The sequence below is a fragment of the Paramisgurnus dabryanus genome, chromosome 3 (genome assembly GCF_030506205.2).
Source record: "Paramisgurnus dabryanus chromosome 3, PD_genome_1.1, whole genome shotgun sequence".
In the NCBI taxonomy this organism is placed as follows: domain Eukaryota; kingdom Metazoa; phylum Chordata; class Actinopteri; order Cypriniformes; family Cobitidae; genus Paramisgurnus; species Paramisgurnus dabryanus.
The window spans coordinates 21,850,044-21,867,699 of NC_133339.1; the positions used below are offsets into that span (position 1 = coordinate 21,850,044).

Here is a 17,656-nt window from a genome sequence, read left to right on the forward strand (position 1 = left end):
TCCAGTCATATGTTTAAATTGTACATTTGTTATCAGTTTTGATTGCCATAAATGATAAACAAGCTCTGAAAAAATGTGTTGTATGTGTTGCTAGATTTCTCTGTATAACCTAAATATGTTAAACATTGTGCATCCTTTATGTATACTATGAAGTATACTATTTATGTATACAATTGAAGTTTTAAATGGTTAATGGGTATATATATATATATATATATATATATATATATATATATATATATATATATATATATATATATATATATATATATATATATATATATATATATGCGCGCATGCCCCGCCCTCTTACAGAATCCAGTACTGTCATTTGCAGCATGTCGTCAGCTTGTGCTTATTTGGACCAATCAAAATAATCCACATACCGAGACGTAAAAAAACTACCGCTTGCTTTAAAGAAAGACCCTTTAGATATGTTTATAGGAGTCCGGGTCTATTGCCTTTATTAAATCGACCATTTAATGCTTACTGTTAATCATTTAGAAGAAAAATTAAACACACAAGGCGCTCGGCTCTTATTCTAATAAGAATAGAAAAGTGTGGATTCATAAAAAAAGTTGTTAAAAATGTACAAACACTACTAAAATAGCAAGACTTGCAGTCCTGCTCTGAGTGCATTTTTTGTCGTGCGAAGAAATACATACTATACAAAAAAAGGAAGCAAACGACTACGAAATCGTCGTGGTTTAGATAAATAATGACATGAATCAGCTTTAATCATAAGTTACTTAAAATCTGTCTACATTTCTCTATCCCTAAAGTAACAGGCAGGCAGCACGAACAGACTCACTGAAACGGGTCCGTTTCATCAAGCGTCTTTGACGCGTTCATGAAAACATTTATTAGTGAGTGTCCATGCAGCATTTCTCCTTCACATTTCCTAAATGTCCAGAACGGACAGATGCAATAATTAACAGTATTTGAAGATAAATGCCGTGCATTCATCGCACATATAAATGTCGAGGATGCGGACGTTTGGACACGGCTAGCGCGCGACACACTTGCGCTGCTTTTGCTTCACTGATTTGTAAAAGAAAAGATATCAAGTTGTCAGGGCAATAGTGTGATATCTTCATTATTGTACGACGCTTTACGGCTATACAAGTAATAGCAGAGAAAGACAAGTCTCGTCATCAACAGAGAGAAGAAGGAGAGTCGCGTCATCATTTCCGGGCCGTTGCTAGCCGGTAGAGTGGATCGGGACGCAGGATCGCGGGGTACTGGGAGCGGAGTGGTGTCCGTGTCCATACCGAGACTGCAGGACATTAGCATGGCCACCGGCAAGGGAACAAGCAAACCGTCACTTTGGCAGAACGAACGGCTCCGGTTCATCGTCTGTTTCTTCGGCGTGTTCGTCTGTTACTTTTATTATGGGATACTGCAGGAGACAATGTAAGAGCATGGGAAGAGTATGCATAGCATTCTAGATGTTTCTTTATGTACGGAAGACCGTGTGCTGATTTACTGTACAACATTATTTGCGTCAAACCTTATATATATTAATTTTCATTAAAATGTTTAGTTGTTACAGAAAGATGGTAATCTGTGGCTATGTTTTAATGGTAAGAAAGGACACGACTCTTTAGGTATTTCTCCTTGCCGGTTGACTCGTTTGTATTTTCTACACTGTACTATAATAGTGTAGAGGCCGTCAGCTTGCCATAAGTTACTTTACCTTTCGGAGACAGTGAGTTCTGATTTTTGGCATTTATTTTTATACATCTGTTCTTAAAACCTGGGCTTATTTTGCAAAATTTTGCCGTTTGGAAACCCTTTGACTATTATACGCCCACCCTCTCTCAAAGCTCCGCCCCAACAGACAAGCAAACAAATCCGAATGTCAGCTCATCAGGATTGACAGGCAATGAGCATTTCTGAGTGGCCTATTTTTTGCGTGGACTGTCACATAATACAGGTGTCATTATTTCACAGGACAACTGTTTCATTGAAATTTACCAGATAATTTTACAGTTTATGTGTAGTGTTCAAAATCCCTGAAGGCGTGTGGTCTAATTAACACAACTCAACACAATGCATTTCCCTTGATGCGTCATGAGAATGGTTTGTATCACATGGGAACTGGGTTTCTGTTGTTATTGTACACCAGACATCTATTGTCTTGTAATATCCTACCATGTTTAAATTGAGTTCTGATACACATCTCCGTGATCATTTGTCTATAAAGGAAATCCTTTTTAATAAGAATTAATGTAAGAGTACTTCATTCACAACAACATATTTATGTCCTCCAAGTGTTGCTTTTTTACCGTCAACAAGAAGTCTTACTGTTCGCTTCAGTCCCATAATGTGTCCCATTTGTGTCTTTTTTTAGCACGCGAGGGGACTATAGTCATGGTGGGAAGAAGGAGAAGTTTCGCTATGCCACCACACTTGTCTTCATCCAGTGCATCATAAATGCTGCTTTTGCCCAAATCTGTAAGACTTTGCACATTTATGCATGGCATTAAAGGAACACTCCACTTTTTTAAAAAATAGGCCTTTTTCCAGCTCCCCTAGAGTTAAATATTACATTTTTACCTTTTTGGAATCCATTCAGCTGATCTCCGGGTCTGGCGGTACCACGTTTAGCATAGCTTAGCATAATCCATTGAATCTGATTAGACCATTAGCATCACGCTAAAAATAACCAAAGAGTTTTGATATTTTTCCTATTTAAAACTTGACTCTTCTGTAGTTACATCGTGTACTAAAACCGATGGAAAATTAAAAGTTGTGATATTCTAGGCACATAAGCAGCCAAAAGTAGTCCCCTTAGGGGCGGTTCACATATCCCGTCTTTTGCACACTCAAGTTCGTTATTTCAAATGTATGCGCGCTCATAACGAAAGCGACACGGACATGCACACAGTGCGACACGCTAGTTTTTTCCAGGCGGGTCCGCACCGCATTGAGTTAAAAACATTTCAACTTTTTAAAACGCTGCAAGCGCACTGGAGGTCATGTGACAAGAACCAACCAACGGTCTCGTTTTCCCTGCGGTTCTAGACGCGAAATGTGAACCGGCCCTTAGTAACTTTCAATAGCAGGGGACTATTTTCGGGCACTGCGTAATATTATTGCGCCTCCTACAGCCATGTTATGGCAGCAAAGTCCTTGATTATTACGCCAGAATGAGTGTATTGTTCATATCGGCCTAGAAAATCGCCAATTAAAATTTTCTGTCTGTCTTAGTACACGATGTAACTAGTTTTAATAGGAACAATCCCGAAATTCTTTGGTTATTTTTTTTGTGCGACGCTAATGGTATAATCAGATTCAATGGATTGTGCTAAGCTAGTATGAAGCTATATAAAAGTGGTAGCGCCAGACCTGGAGATCAGCTGAATGGATTCCAACCCAATGTTTAACTCTAGGGGAGCTGGAAAATGAGCATATTTTCAAGTGGAGTGTCCGTTTAATGTGATTACCTTTGCATTGCTAATGCAATGGTCGACCGTTTGAGATACAGCAACGTTCTGTAAGAAGTTTCTTATTCTTATTTCTGTGTTTTTGTAGTAATATGGTGTTTTGATGGCGCGAAGCAGGACCACACAAAAAGCTGGCTATATGGCGTGTGCTCTTTGTCTTACCTGGGCGCCATGGTGTCCAGTAACTCTGCACTGCAGTATGTCAACTACCCCACACAGGTCTGTATGATTCATTACTTGCATATCGCCCTCTACATCTCACACCATTGCTTATGATTCTTGATATTTTTTAGGTGTTGGGAAAATCCTGTAAACCAATCCCAGGTAAGATAATATCATCCTTATCTGTTGTAATCACACAAACACAGATTCAGTCAAGAATGTAAAACATGCTGTACTGGTTTGACTGTAGTACACCTCAAATTACACAATTTTCACATAAAGGTGCAGCTCTCAAGCAATATATCTATGTTTGGTTGGTCATCTTAATCCAACACAATACTTGAAAGCACTTGGATTCTTCTTGGTTGTCGAACGTACTTTTACTAAGTGGAACATGTTAACCAGTTTGTAAAAAACATTGGCAAAATGGTTATAAAAAGTGAAGTAAACCTCATAGAGTTGTTTGCAAATTCCAGTTGGTTTGGTATTTTGTTGTGTAACACAATAGCAAGTGTGGCCAAATACTGTTGGGTGTCAATGTAGCTCCTACTCTCATCCCATTTAGATGTTTGTTTTTTGTTCAGTGACTAATACAGAGTATTTTTTTTTCTATTCACTATTTATTTTCAGTATATTTTTTTGTTTCCACAGTCATGATTCTGGGTGTCACAATCCTAAGAAAAAAATATCCAAAGGCAAAGTATCTATGTGTATTTCTGATCGTCGCTGGGGTCGCCCTCTTCCTCTACAAACCCAACAAAGGTTCCACGACATCAGATGAGCACATATTTGGCTTTGGAGAAATGCTGCTGGTTGGTCTTTATTCCACATTTTCCCCTAGAGGATGACCAAGTTCTGTTGTCCTCAATTTTAAAATGACCTGATGTGTGGTCTCTCTTTGATTGTAGCTGCTCTCTCTAACCCTGGATGGGCTGACAGGTGTTTCTCAGGATCACATGAGGGCGCGTTATCAGACGGGAGCCAATCACATGATGTTGAATGTCAACCTTTGGTCCACGCTGGTCCTAGGAATATGTAAGTATTTATAGAGGGTTTATATAATCTGAACTTTACCAAAAGTGTTCCAGAAAGTTCTCTGTATCATTCATATTTTGTAACTGACTGAACCAGGAAACCTTTCTGTTTGGTATATTTTGGATGTCTGAATTACTTGTTTTATATTGAATATTAACAGAAATATAAAATATAGTTTTTAACATTTTAGGAATATGTTTCAATTATCTTTTTATTTACCCTTTAGGTTTTCTAAAGACTGTGTTTTTCAGCTGATTTAATAATTAATTAATAATGAAAAGGTGATGTACACCTTGAAATTAATGCATTTTTTATTTAATTTTGGTCTTGTTTTAAAGAAGACACTTTAACGTTATTTATGAAGTGTCTGGAGGTGAAAATAATTTTTTTATAGCAGTTTACATTTATTTATAATAAATAAAAAAGCAATATAGTATTATTTTTAATATATAAAAGGTTATTATGTTTGTGAGGTTTGCTGCATACTCTTGTCACAAATGAATAAATCACAGTTACTGCTTTATTTTTACTGCTAAACGGTTTTGAATTTGAAATATGAAAACTACATTCTTAGACCTTTCCAACAATATATAGTTTGTCCTGATAGATTAACATTTACCTGAAAAATAGTGAAGTAAACTTAGGTGTCCCGCTCATAGGACAGCACCAGTTAACGGGTTAAAATGGGTAATTTAAATTATTTTGAATAATTTAAATAAAAATTGTTACTTTTAAATCTATGTGGCAACTATGGGCTCTTTGCTGAAAAGAGAAGTTAAAAATGATTTCCTTTCCAGAATAATTACACAAACTACAGATATTAAGAACTGTTTGTCAGGATTATTTACATTTATGCGTTTGGCAGACACTTTTATCCAAAGCGACTTGCAGTGGATTACATGGTGTACAATTTTATTAAGTATCTGTGTTTACTGCTAATGCAATGCAAAAATCATTTGGGCTACAGGAACACTATTTCATTAGTGTGTGTGAGTTTGTCATCCAGTAGGGGGAGCTCTGGCTCTATGGATAATGTGAGTGTTGTTATGATGGGGCAGGGATGTCAGAAGCAGCCCTGCTGATCTCCAGCAGCTGTTCGGTCTGTCTGCTTCATCTCTGAAAGGCATCTGTTCCACACTTTTAATCTTTAATCTCATCACACATGCATCAAACTTCCTTCCTTCCAAGCATCTCATTATGAAACCAGAGGAATCTTCCCATGACCTTTTCTTTTCTCTAAGTTGTCAGAAATGATAACGTTTTTCTGCTTTAGTTTCTGTTCTAACCATGCAAAATATGACAGAATAGCATATAACAAAACCAGAATAAAAAATGATCAAATGTGCAGCATGTGGGCACAAGTTGGATTTGGCGAGTAAATAAAAGATGTTTCATTACTTTTAACCAAATTGTCCTAAGGGCAAATCCATTTTTATAAAAATAATGCAAAGTTTTATTTCTTAGAAATGTTTATGCCCAGCATATTTTCTCGAAGCCAATGTGGCAAAAGATTACCTGAACCCTGCTTATAACCTTTGCTTGAAATGTTTTATCTCTCTCCTCCCCAAAGCTGTGCTCTGGACAGGTGAAGTGTGGGATTTTTTGACATTTACCGAACGCTATCCTAACATCATCAATAATATTCTCCTGTTTGGTTTGACCAGCGCTCTTGGACAGGTAGGTTTGGTTTGTGTGTGTGTACACAACATTACCATTATTTATATACACACTCCTATTAATAATAATTCAGATTTACATTCCAGATTGTGCGTACAAATAATAATTAACATTACTAAAATTGCCACATATTTGCCTCTCGTCATGATCCTATCCTAGACCTTCATCTTTATGACTGTGGTGTATTTCGGACCTCTCACCTGTTCCATCATCACGACGACTCGGAAATTCTTCACCATCCTGGGTTCTGTGCTGTTGTTTGGAAACGTCATCAGCACTATGCAGTGGTTCGGGACAATCCTTGTCTTCCTCGGTGAGTGAACTGCAAAAAAACGTATCTTATATATTTTTTTGTTTCTTCAAAGTAGTTACCCTTTGACTAGATTACATCTTTACACACTCCGGCCATTTTCTTAACCAACTTTTCTGGGATTTTATTTTAAATTCTTTTGTAAGACTTTTTTTGCTTTTTCATGCCTGGTTCAACTCATCCATTTAAGAAAAAAACTAAGAAAAAAGTAACTTTTTATATTTGTCTACAATGCTATTTTAAGCGTACCCAAACTCGTTCCTGGAGGCCGTTGTCCTGCAGAGTCCTCAACTTGCCCCAGGACACTTGCCTGGAAGTTTCTAGTATGTTTAGTAAGACCTTAATTAGCCGATTTAGGTGTTGGATTAGGGTTGGCGCTAAACTCTGCAGGACACCGGCCCTCAAGGACCAAGTTTGGGCACCCCTGGTTCAGATCATGAGGTTATTAAGATCATGAGACGCAGATTCGGTGCCTTTCCAAACTTTTGACTGGCAATGCTTGTTAAAGTTGAGATTTTCTGTATCTAGCAGTGCTAATAATCAGTCCAGAGAACATAGAAGGTGGATATTTATAATAAGCCTGACCATGTGACTCTGCTCTGTCTTCTAGGACTTGGACTCGATGCCAAATTTGGAAAGACTCCTAAGAAGACGACGCACTAAAGATTGTCTGTATGCGGACTCCTACAAAATTTATTCTCTAAACACTTTACAGCACTATTTACATCAGTGGTTTACTGCAGATATTACGTTTTAGCGCTCAAAGTATTGTTATTATACTCGTAACATTTAATTATGGGATATATTTGCCTTTCATCTCTCAAAATGGTATCCATGGTAACAGTAAAGGTGCAGACTACAGTGTATCTGTGCCTCTTAATAATCTGTTATGCTGAAATTTTAAAGCAGAATCAAAACGGATAAAGGTTGGATAATGAACCTATTTAAAGATCGTAGTCTAAAAAGTGCACACGGCACGGTTTGATTGTACTTCCTGGAACACTCCCAGCGAGACAACGACTGAATTTTTAACTACCTGGATTCATGCTTTTTTGACATATTTAAATACACCTACCAGTCAGTTGAGAAATAAGACAGGCGGGTTCTGCCTTAATTTTAGTCTTAATTTAGGCAGTGAATCTTGTTTTATTGTCAGTGCATTCCCCAGGAAGTGTGTATGTCTGCGTGTGCGTGCTGTTTACATTGTGTATGAAATATACAAATATAATTTACAGATGGTGGGAGGCTGTTTATATAAGTTCACAGACAGACCCACTTGGATATTTTTTGTCAAAACATGAATTTTCATACCTAATATTGTCATATTTATATTGAAATCCTAAGTAATCTCATATGTCTCGTTAAAAGTCAGTAAAGAAGCAAATGTTTAGGAAGGTTTTTTTTACACAAAAAAGATATAATCTTCATTGTATTGTATCCTTGGGTAAGAATAAAAATCATATTTTATAGATGAATTGTAGTCTGCCTATCTAAGCAGGGATCTACTTGGAATTGTTATGAGTGTTTAAATAAAAGGGAAACGTAATCAGGTTGCTGGATAATGCAATGGACCAGCTGTCACTGGGGAACGTCTGCCAAATCCTCTCTCATGTCTGCCAGCGTCATGTTCTCGTTCTGTTTGGGAAGAGAAAACAATTAAATGACATTAAACGCACAACCCTGAACATGTGCCTGTGTGTAATGTGCCTATTTTCAGACACACCTTTTAAAGTGCATGTACTCGTAGGTGGTGTGATACACAATAGTGTCGCAGACAATGTGTAGTCCTATCTCTGGTTCTCTTGACAGGACAAGAGCAAAAGATGAGCACTTAAATCGGATCAAATGTACCTGACAAGAGTCAACACTGCACATCTCATAAATGCGATCGCAGTGACTGTTTGTTTAACAGGAACTTTGAGTAAAGGTTAATGTGCAATTCAGAACCGAAAATGAAATTGCAGGGAAACAAACACGGCCGGATGTCAAGAAGGCAATTTGATTAAAAGAGCTAGCAGAGGAAAACTGGCAGCAAAGCAAAACTATATTTTCACACTCGCCATTTGAACAAGCTGCCCTGAGGGTGTCCCAGCTAAAATGGATGATAAAGAGTTTTTCTTCTTTTTCTTTCTTGCTTTGTTATTATAATCTCAAACTCATTTTTATGAATTTCAAGGGTGTTTTCGCATCACGTCCCATGAATGTAAAATGCAGGATGATGGTGGTAGCTGTGGTATTTCAGATCAATGCATAAAATTCTGTGGTCAGAAGTAGTGATATCTTTTCAGGCAGGCCTAATGTTAATAAAATTACTTTGTAATCATTGACTTGTTAGTCAATGGAAGTGTGGTTTTATATGCATTTAATGCATTTTCAATAATGCTGCGATTGAGTATCTATATATACACCATCCAAGGCCAAAGATTGCTGTTGAATTCTTCATGACTCTTATTTGATAGAAATCTGATAATTAAAAAAACGCAATAAAAATAAATAAAAACTAAATAAAGAAAATATTTAGTATTGATAAAATAAATTTTGAAGAAATATATATGCTTTACCACAAAATAAAAAAACATTCATATTTTTTTAATTAAAAAATCTCTAATCTCTAAATCTTTCATAAAAATATCTATTATATTAAGTACGACATATTTTAATTTTAATAAAGACATTTCATGAGAAAGATAATACAAAAAATATTAATGGTCCTAAATCGAAAAATATTATGTAATGCATATGCTGTATATTAGGTATGACATATTGATCTCTGACACACTTAACATGACAGACATTACCAACTTAAAATTTAAACCCAAAAGTAAAAAAAATGCTAACAATGTTGTTAAAAGAACAAATCTAAACTCATTAACTATACAAATTTAGTTACTAACTTGCACACTTGCCTAAGTTATAGCCTAACTATTACATGCACTTTATTAATACTATTAAAACGACCTACACCGACCTTCTCTAACCCCTGCACTACTATAACGTTTACTACACAGCACATTGAAGTACGTCCTTCTGTATTTGAGGGTATCCAAAGCAATGCCGTTACAAAATACCTCAACATTTAATAATAACTGAAAAATCCCACCTTACACATATTTATATTACAACCATAATTTTAGTGTTTTGTGGAATTATAATAATTTATACGATCAATATGATGACAAAATATCCCCAACATACAAACTCTGCTATTTTAATTCAGGCAAACTCTGTAAGGTGCCACGGGTCCCATGTGTCCCTTCCCAGTGCTGGAAGGATTGTACTAGAGCTCACGTAGGCCGCGTTTAAGCAGTTCTCTTCTGTACATTTTGGGAGCTTTGATTCATCTCATTTATCACAATGCTGAACGTGGTCAGTCGGCAACTCAGGAGCCACCCTGCCGTAAGTGATTTATAATTGTGAAACGGGTTTACCTTAATAAAACAATGTTTGAGGAACGTGTTTTAGAACCGTTACCGTTAGCGTCACTGCTATGGAATGCTAAACATCCTGTCAGTCTAGGAAACATATACCTACCTATCAACAAAATAAATGTTAAAATATTGTAACAGAAAATCGTTTTGGGCTAAAATGCGGTTGTCCTCACGATCGCGCCACGATTAACTAACGTTAAACATGTCGGGCAAGCTAAACATCTTGCATAGAAATAAAAGTCGTGAATATTTATAAATCTTATATCTAAAACGTTAAACTTTACATAGTGCTTTGTTTTTCGTGACATGGCTCTCGTTAATGTGCTGTATTTGCTAGAAACCACTCTTAGTTTATAACTGAAACTGCGCAATCATGTCGAAGTGTCAAATCTGTCTCGAGTCTTTTGACTCTTAACGAAATAAATAAAACACACACTCGTTACAGTGTACGAATCGCACTCATTTCACATTTGTATGTGATTTTAATATGACTATCTGTAATAGTTTATTTCAGAATAGAATAAATATGCATACATGATTGAAGCAAACTCCGGCCACAGGTGGCCCGCCTGTCACGTGACGTGACAGCGCTGACATCTGAAACTCAAGGACGCGCGTGTTACACTGAGGACAGTATGGCGTAAACCTTTAATTACCTCTATTTACGGTTTCATTAGTTGTTATTCTTCATTTGTTGGGACTTGAAGGTTTGGGTAGTCAAAGTTTTGACTGTATCTCTTGTACTTTATTATTAAGTATACACAAACGCAAAGTTGAATTTTGGGGCACATAGTTACTGCTAAAATGATGATTATTTTGACTGACTGGTGACTTAAACTAGAAATTAGAAGCACACAGATTGTTGGCAGACCGAAAAACATCAAAAAATCACTTATCATGTGCTTATTGCAGGGCTTGATCATATTTTATTGCCCTAATACCAGTATGTATAAGAAATAACTTACAATTACTCTAATCGCCCTGGGAAATGAAAAAATAAAGTCCACTCCAATACAAATTGAGATTTACCTTCATGTTGTTCCAACCCTGTATACACCTGTTGTTGTTTTTCCATTGAACACAATCATTTACTTTTTTTTTTTAGACATGCTGCTACTTTTATAATGGCTACATTTGTCAAGCTCCAATGTTTTGTTGACATCGACAAACAGTTGTTACAGTTGTTTTTTCTCCATTTCTCACTATAGCTGATCCCACTCTTTATTTTCATTGGTGGTGGATGCACCATGTCTCTGTCATATCTGGCTCGCTTGGCCATCCGTAACCCGGATGTCTGGTAAGCATCTGTGCAGTAAAAATAGTCCATTAATCATCTGCCTTTCACCACTGATAATTAAACGCAGGCCTGTTGCCTTTCATTGCACCTAACTTGAAGAGAAATGGCTTTTGATTTTTGAATTGGTCTGTACTAATACTTAAAAAATGTTTTAATACCTTGACCCAATCGATTAGTCTGGAAGGCTGCTGGCCGGTGTTTATGCCATCTTGGTGTTCAGTTTTATCATGCATGCTTGAAATCATTTGCACCCTAATTTGCTCCTTCTCCACAGCTGGGACAAGAAAAACAACCCAGAGCCCTGGAATAAACTGGGCCCCACTGACCAGTACAAGGTATGAGATCACAGTGACATTCAGTGTTTATGTCAGTGGCGAGGCTACATAAGGGCCAGGGTGGCACTGGCCAATTCAGATTGATGGCTGGTCAGAAGAGACTTTTTGTGGAAAAGTCGAAGAAATCCCGCATAAATAATAATACTCTCTTTAACTCTTTCACCGCCAGCATTTAAAAAAAAAGTTGCCAGCCAGCACCAGCGTTTTTCATGATTTTTACCAAAGTTTAATGCCTTTCAGAAAATGTTCTTCTTTAAATATATAAACATACAATATACCATATGAAAGAACAGACCCTCTGCTTTCAAACAACAACAAAAAAAGTTTCATCCTACCTTCAGTGGTTCTTTTGTAATCAGCTTTTGAATATGGGTAGGTTTCTGCAAAAACACCACATTTTGAGCAAAAAGCAGAGATAATTAAATTTTTGTGACGGACTTTTCATAGAGATCCCATTCAGAGCGATCTTTAAAACAGACACGGACATGCAGCCGCTTGCCATAGGGCAATACTTCCGGGTTTAAAAAGTTGCGGTATTGCGGAAAGACGGAAAATCTTGTCATTGGCAGGGAATCGTTTTCTTTTAATTGACAAGATATCTAGTCAATGGCGGTGAAAGAGTTAATAATAATCACTCAAATATGCATCATTCAGAAATAAATAACTTTTCATGTAGAAAGTTTATTATTTGCATGTGTTTCTAAAACTTGTAGATGTTAACATTCAAGCATTTTAATATTTTCCTTATTTCTATTTTTTGCTGATCTGAAAATTATTCGATCCATGACTCAAAAACGTAATGTAATCTGTTTACCACTAAGTTGTAAAATTATGTAATTTAAGAGTAGGCATTGAGGTCCACCCTATTTCACAGAGGTTCACTAAATGTAAAATTTCTGGCCTCGCCACTGCTTTAAGTGTATTAGGTTTTTACAAGTAATAACATCTTGATACATATGCATAAATGTGTTCTGTGCATTTACAGATTACAGTTTTATTTTGTTTTACTTGCAATCAACGTGATATTAAATGCTGTGGGATGAATATAAGTTAACCTCTACCAGAAATGTGGTGTTTTCTTGAAAATAATTAAAATATAATTCATATATTTGATAATATTGCTTAGCTTGTTTGTGCCATGTAATACCCAATCTTTCGAAACTTAAGTTTAAATGCTTTTGGATAATACATTCAAAGATTGCAATAGCAGACAGTCTGTTTATGGAGAAATCCAACCATAAGAACTACCTCTCAAATGCATGCAGTTTATCAACCCACAATTTAGATAACTTTACATCTCAATTACAGCTTAATACACGGTTAAGTACTTAAAGGATTAGTGTGAGCGCTTCAACAAAAAAGCTGTGCATTTCTGCATTAAAACTTTTCGAAACGTGTTTGCCCCGTAGACCTCTGGTGTAAATGCATTACTAGAAGTTGGATTTCATTTGAATGTCTTTACAAAATCAGTGACGAGTCAAAACAGTTTTTGCTGCTAATCGAGTCCACTGCACTGATGAAATAAATAGAGCATAACTTCTTTGAATCGAAAACATTTCTTTAATGTGATGATAAAGCAGGCTTCAGGATGTTATACTGCAACAGTCATTTTAAGTTTAAAAGCTAACTGACCAGCCTACGTAGTAAAATGCTGCCATTGTTACCAAAGTGCTGTAGGGGAACATATTAAGAAATGTGACTGAAAGACCGTATCGAGACCTAATCTTGGATCTTAATGAGTTTAATTCATTAAGCGCTCCACAAGCTCATTTTTTGTTCTGTTAGTTGCCACAAATCTAATCAAGCTTGTGCCTTAATGTGAATTTGATGTGCAGTCAAGTTCAAGTTCAATACTTAAACAGGCAGCAGTTAATGGATTTAGGAGGGTGCGTGTTATGCTTATCTTGTTCAACTGCTTAATATGGATTCTCAGTTTATCAATTAGAATGTCTAATTCTTCTATTTCCTCCCAAGTTTTACGCAGTAAACATGGACTACAACAAACTAAAGAAGAACGGTCCTGACTTCTAAATGTGTCCAGGGAATCCAGACGCTGTGCTGGGCCAAATACTTGTTTTAAAACAAAAACTAAAGAGCAACAAGTCCACATTTTTCTTCAATAATTCTTTCTCCCATGTTAATTTATACATAGAGACTAAGTAGGACAACTTTGTCTCTAATGTGCTAGATTTTTCCTTAACTTAATTGAATCAGTGATGTCACTTGTGTTTTCTTTCTATTCTTTGTTGAACAAATAATAAAACAGGGAACCTTACAGAGAAAAACAAGCTGATGTGTCATGTTTGAGTCTTTGTGTGCGTGTCTGCAGATAAAGAAAAGCTGAGTGTGTACATGTTTCTGAAAGTACAATTTTGGGTACAATCCAATATTTTGGATTTACTGTCGTTTTTTTAAGTGAAATAAAAAAGTTTTCAGTAAACTGTATTTATTTTTTATTTTAATTTTTACATTTAATGTCACATGATTAAGAGGTATCATATTTGTTACTAGAGAAGGAAGAAGAAGAAGAAGAAGAAGAAGAGAGAAATTTGTTTAGTACTTTTAAAAATATTTCAGCTTTTTTCTTACTTTTTTCAAAGGGTTACTTATAATTTAAAATCATTCATAAAATGTGACCGATCTGGTTTACAAAGGACCCATTTTGTTTTCTGTATGAGGTACTTTTCTAATGCAATAAATAACTGTATAATAAATTGTTCATTACTTTCCAAATTATCTCTCTCAAAATATCAAATACACAAATTTCTACCACATGACCCAGTTTTATACTAATATAAATTTCCTAATCTTTCCTTAACCACAGTAAACAACATTGATATCCTAACTGATGTCAATATACCGCAGTTGCACGGCAGCGCCCTCTAGCGAATATTTAAGAGACGACACCGATTGGAGCAATATGTTGATTTTGTTGACTTTGATTTTCTTAATTGCTAGGAATTTAAGTCTATACTTTTCAATTATTTTCTCAAACTCATAAACAATGAATCCATATTTTCTAATCTACGTTTTTTTATCAGTATGTCAGTATGAATGTTGTTATAGTACAACAGAATGGGGTATTTCCATAAAGATGGATATGTCACATGTAGAAGAGCATAATGGTTTTGGAGTGATAGTTCAATTTAAAATTGAACGTTTTTTAGCATTTTAGATTTGATTTAGTGTTTAGTCTTTCGATAAATATGCGTTCTGGAAAACTTCACTTGGCAATAAAAACCTACGAACAAACCGATATCAAGCTAAGACGAGGCGTAGGTGCTCATGTGTTGTAATAAAAAACAGTGTGTCCTCTGAAGAGAACAGTCTGCTTTTAGCTGTTTCTTCTACGCCGGTAATGCCATTTTTCCGTGCTTGATGACTTTGGCAAATGTCACAGGGGCGCGCGCATCTCTTCATTCAGACACGAGAGAGCGCGCGAGAAGATGAGCTGCAAAATGTCAAGGAGACCTTCGCGTGCCAGAAGCTTTAAAACTTCACCCGCCTTCGCAAAGGTTATTTCACATTTTTTCCCTCTGATAATGAAAGAATTGTTACGATGGGTGTTGAGATGAGAGCTGTTCCTACCTAATACTTTCAAAGACTGAAAATCATAAAAGTTAAAGGTGCCGTAGCCATTTCAGATGGTTTATACTAACTTCCGACAGACGCTCATACAGTCGCGTGCTGCAACTGTATGCAAGGTCGAAAAATACAATCAGTATTTATCGTATCTGTACAGTCAGTGTGTAATATAAATACAATACGAATATGTATTCCCTGTTAAATAAGGGTTCTGACATATTACTTACGTAGGCTACTGCTTTCGCATAGTAGATTTTGTGGGCCCTGTCACTATATGAAAATGAACCTTTTTAGTAGGTAAAAAAAAAATGATGGTAAATATAGGAAACCATTGTTCTTAAAAAAAATTGCTAGTTGTAAAAAACCCCCAAAAAACATGGTTAATTTTTGTAAGGGGTCAATCAATCATTATTATTAAATTAAATTATTAAAACTGTCTCTTGCCTAATACATCACATTTACGGCTTCAATAATCAATAATCTTTTAGAAACTGAATGGTTCTGATCAAAGATGCTCCTGTCATTCATTTTCAGGGTTGTATGCTCAGCAACTACTATTAAGAAGAATGGTAATATTTGCCTCAGTCCTGTAAGAAATCACTTACTTCCTAACAATACAGCATGCAAATTGAATGGTATGCAGATGTATTATGACAGAAACGTATTTATAGTGAACCCACACACATACCGTGTGTCTCAATTCGTTCCCTAGCTCCCGAGGTCGTGAATCAGTATATCGTGTACACAGGTTCGGGCACTGGTAAGGACCCTAGCTCACTTCACATTGGGACAATGTTCACTTATTTTTCTGTCACGTGGCTGCTTAAGCGCGTTGTAATTATTCACAGCTGTTACTCATCAACAACCGGCAAAACCAACATCTCTCTGACTTAATTTTAAAAAACAGTACATTGTGGAAAATGCTGTCATTATTCTCTTACATATCTGTGCATAAAATTGGAGGCATATAATTACATTTTAAATGTAATAAATATATTTACAATTTTAAATAAATATTATTATTTTAAATATTGAGTAGATTGTGGTCCCTTACTGTGTAGCAATGTGTGTTTATATTTACAACTAAAACAAACGTTTGTCTTTATAAAAGTTCTGTTACATTTCATAAAGTTTATTGAGTTGGATCACGTGATGTTCGGGTGGCGAGCGTCAGAAAAGGTCACGTGATTTCCGGTTAGGGAACATAGGGAACATCGATGCTCACTGGTTTTTGCGTTGCATTGTGGGAATTTTTAGGGAACGAACGTTCCAGTGCACTGAACGGATTTTGCGATTGAGACAGCCCTTAAAATGGCCGACTCCCTGATCAGTGCCCTGACTACTGAACAAGGGAGCTGATTGAGACACACGGTTAGTTTAATGTACTTCCTTAATCAAACAGTTGGTACTTTGTCTAATTCAGTACGTCCTGTCACCGTACGTCATTTTTGATACAGGGAATATTTAAAGAGCTCAGATGCAAAAGCTGCTGACCACCACCTGCGTCATAAATGAGATAATAAATGAGATAACCGAAAGCCTTTGGCACAGATTATACCTCCATCAAATACTTTAGCTTTAATCCAATTAATCCCAGTTTCAGGCCATTCCGAAATACCGGTTTGTTGGCAGAATCCCAAAAAATGAACGAAAGCGCATGTATGAGTCAGATTTCAATTGTCAAGGGGCAATAGTTTTTACTCGATTGAAGGAGGTTTACAGAATATATTAGGATATTGACTGAATTTTTGAACCTTTCACCTTTATCCAGAAAGGACAGTGTGACTGGAGAGAGATAGGATGGGAATGGAAAGTGACCGTGGATCACATTTAAACTTGGGTCACAGCGCCCCCTAATTTATGGTTAAGTTTCTTCATTTCTACATTTTGAATTCTGACTTTCATCATTTGCAATCTTCTTTTTGCATTTTTAGTTGAATATTTTTTGGGTTTTGCGACTCATTTATTAATGTCTTGTCCAAAGCAGTGTATTTAGAGGTTTTTGCCAAAAACATATGTGCACATAATGTTTTAAACCTGTACTGCACTATTACCATGTGTGTCAAGTGTGGTCAGTGGGCTATGAGAAATCTGTTTATTCTTCTGCCAAATTGTTATTTTTTATTCTTTGTGTGTTTTGCTATAGCTGGAAAATGTTCAGTAAATATATTTGGAAAATAAACAAACATGCGTGTACTTAAAGGGAAAGGCAGTTAAATTTGTTAAATACTAATGAAATGACATTTGTGTGGTAAAAAGGCATTTCAAATACTGACTAATAACCTTTGTATTGCAATGAAAGTGAAATTTCTGATCCCAAACATAAAAGCCGGATAAAAAAATTCTCATTTATAAGAAAACAAGTCAAGCGTACTCAG

General features: G+C 36.1%; 2 protein-coding genes across 2 annotated transcripts; both read left to right on the forward strand.

The window, feature by feature from the left end:
• Nucleotides 1–818: 818 nt before the first annotated feature.
• slc35b1 (solute carrier family 35 member B1) lies at nt 819–8,108 on the forward strand. The gene is made up of 9 exons (XM_065252684.1): nt 819–1,413; nt 2,354–2,457; nt 3,538–3,668; nt 3,743–3,773; nt 4,263–4,423; nt 4,520–4,646; nt 6,217–6,323; nt 6,483–6,636; nt 7,244–8,108. Exons 1-9 carry the CDS (start codon nt 1,292–1,294, stop codon nt 7,294–7,296), a joined length of 990 nt encoding a protein of 329 aa, XP_065108756.1. The 5' UTR covers nt 819–1,291; the 3' UTR covers nt 7,297–8,108.
• A 1,761-nt stretch (nt 8,109–9,869) lies between these two features.
• Nucleotides 9,870–13,981, forward strand: ndufa4a (NDUFA4 mitochondrial complex associated a). Its single transcript, XM_065252685.1, has 4 exons — nt 9,870–10,029; nt 11,270–11,358; nt 11,633–11,693; nt 13,668–13,981. Exons 1-4 carry the CDS (start codon nt 9,988–9,990, stop codon nt 13,722–13,724), a joined length of 249 nt encoding a protein of 82 aa, XP_065108757.1. The 5' UTR covers nt 9,870–9,987; the 3' UTR covers nt 13,725–13,981.
• The last annotated feature ends 3,675 nt before the right edge of the window (nt 13,982–17,656 follow it).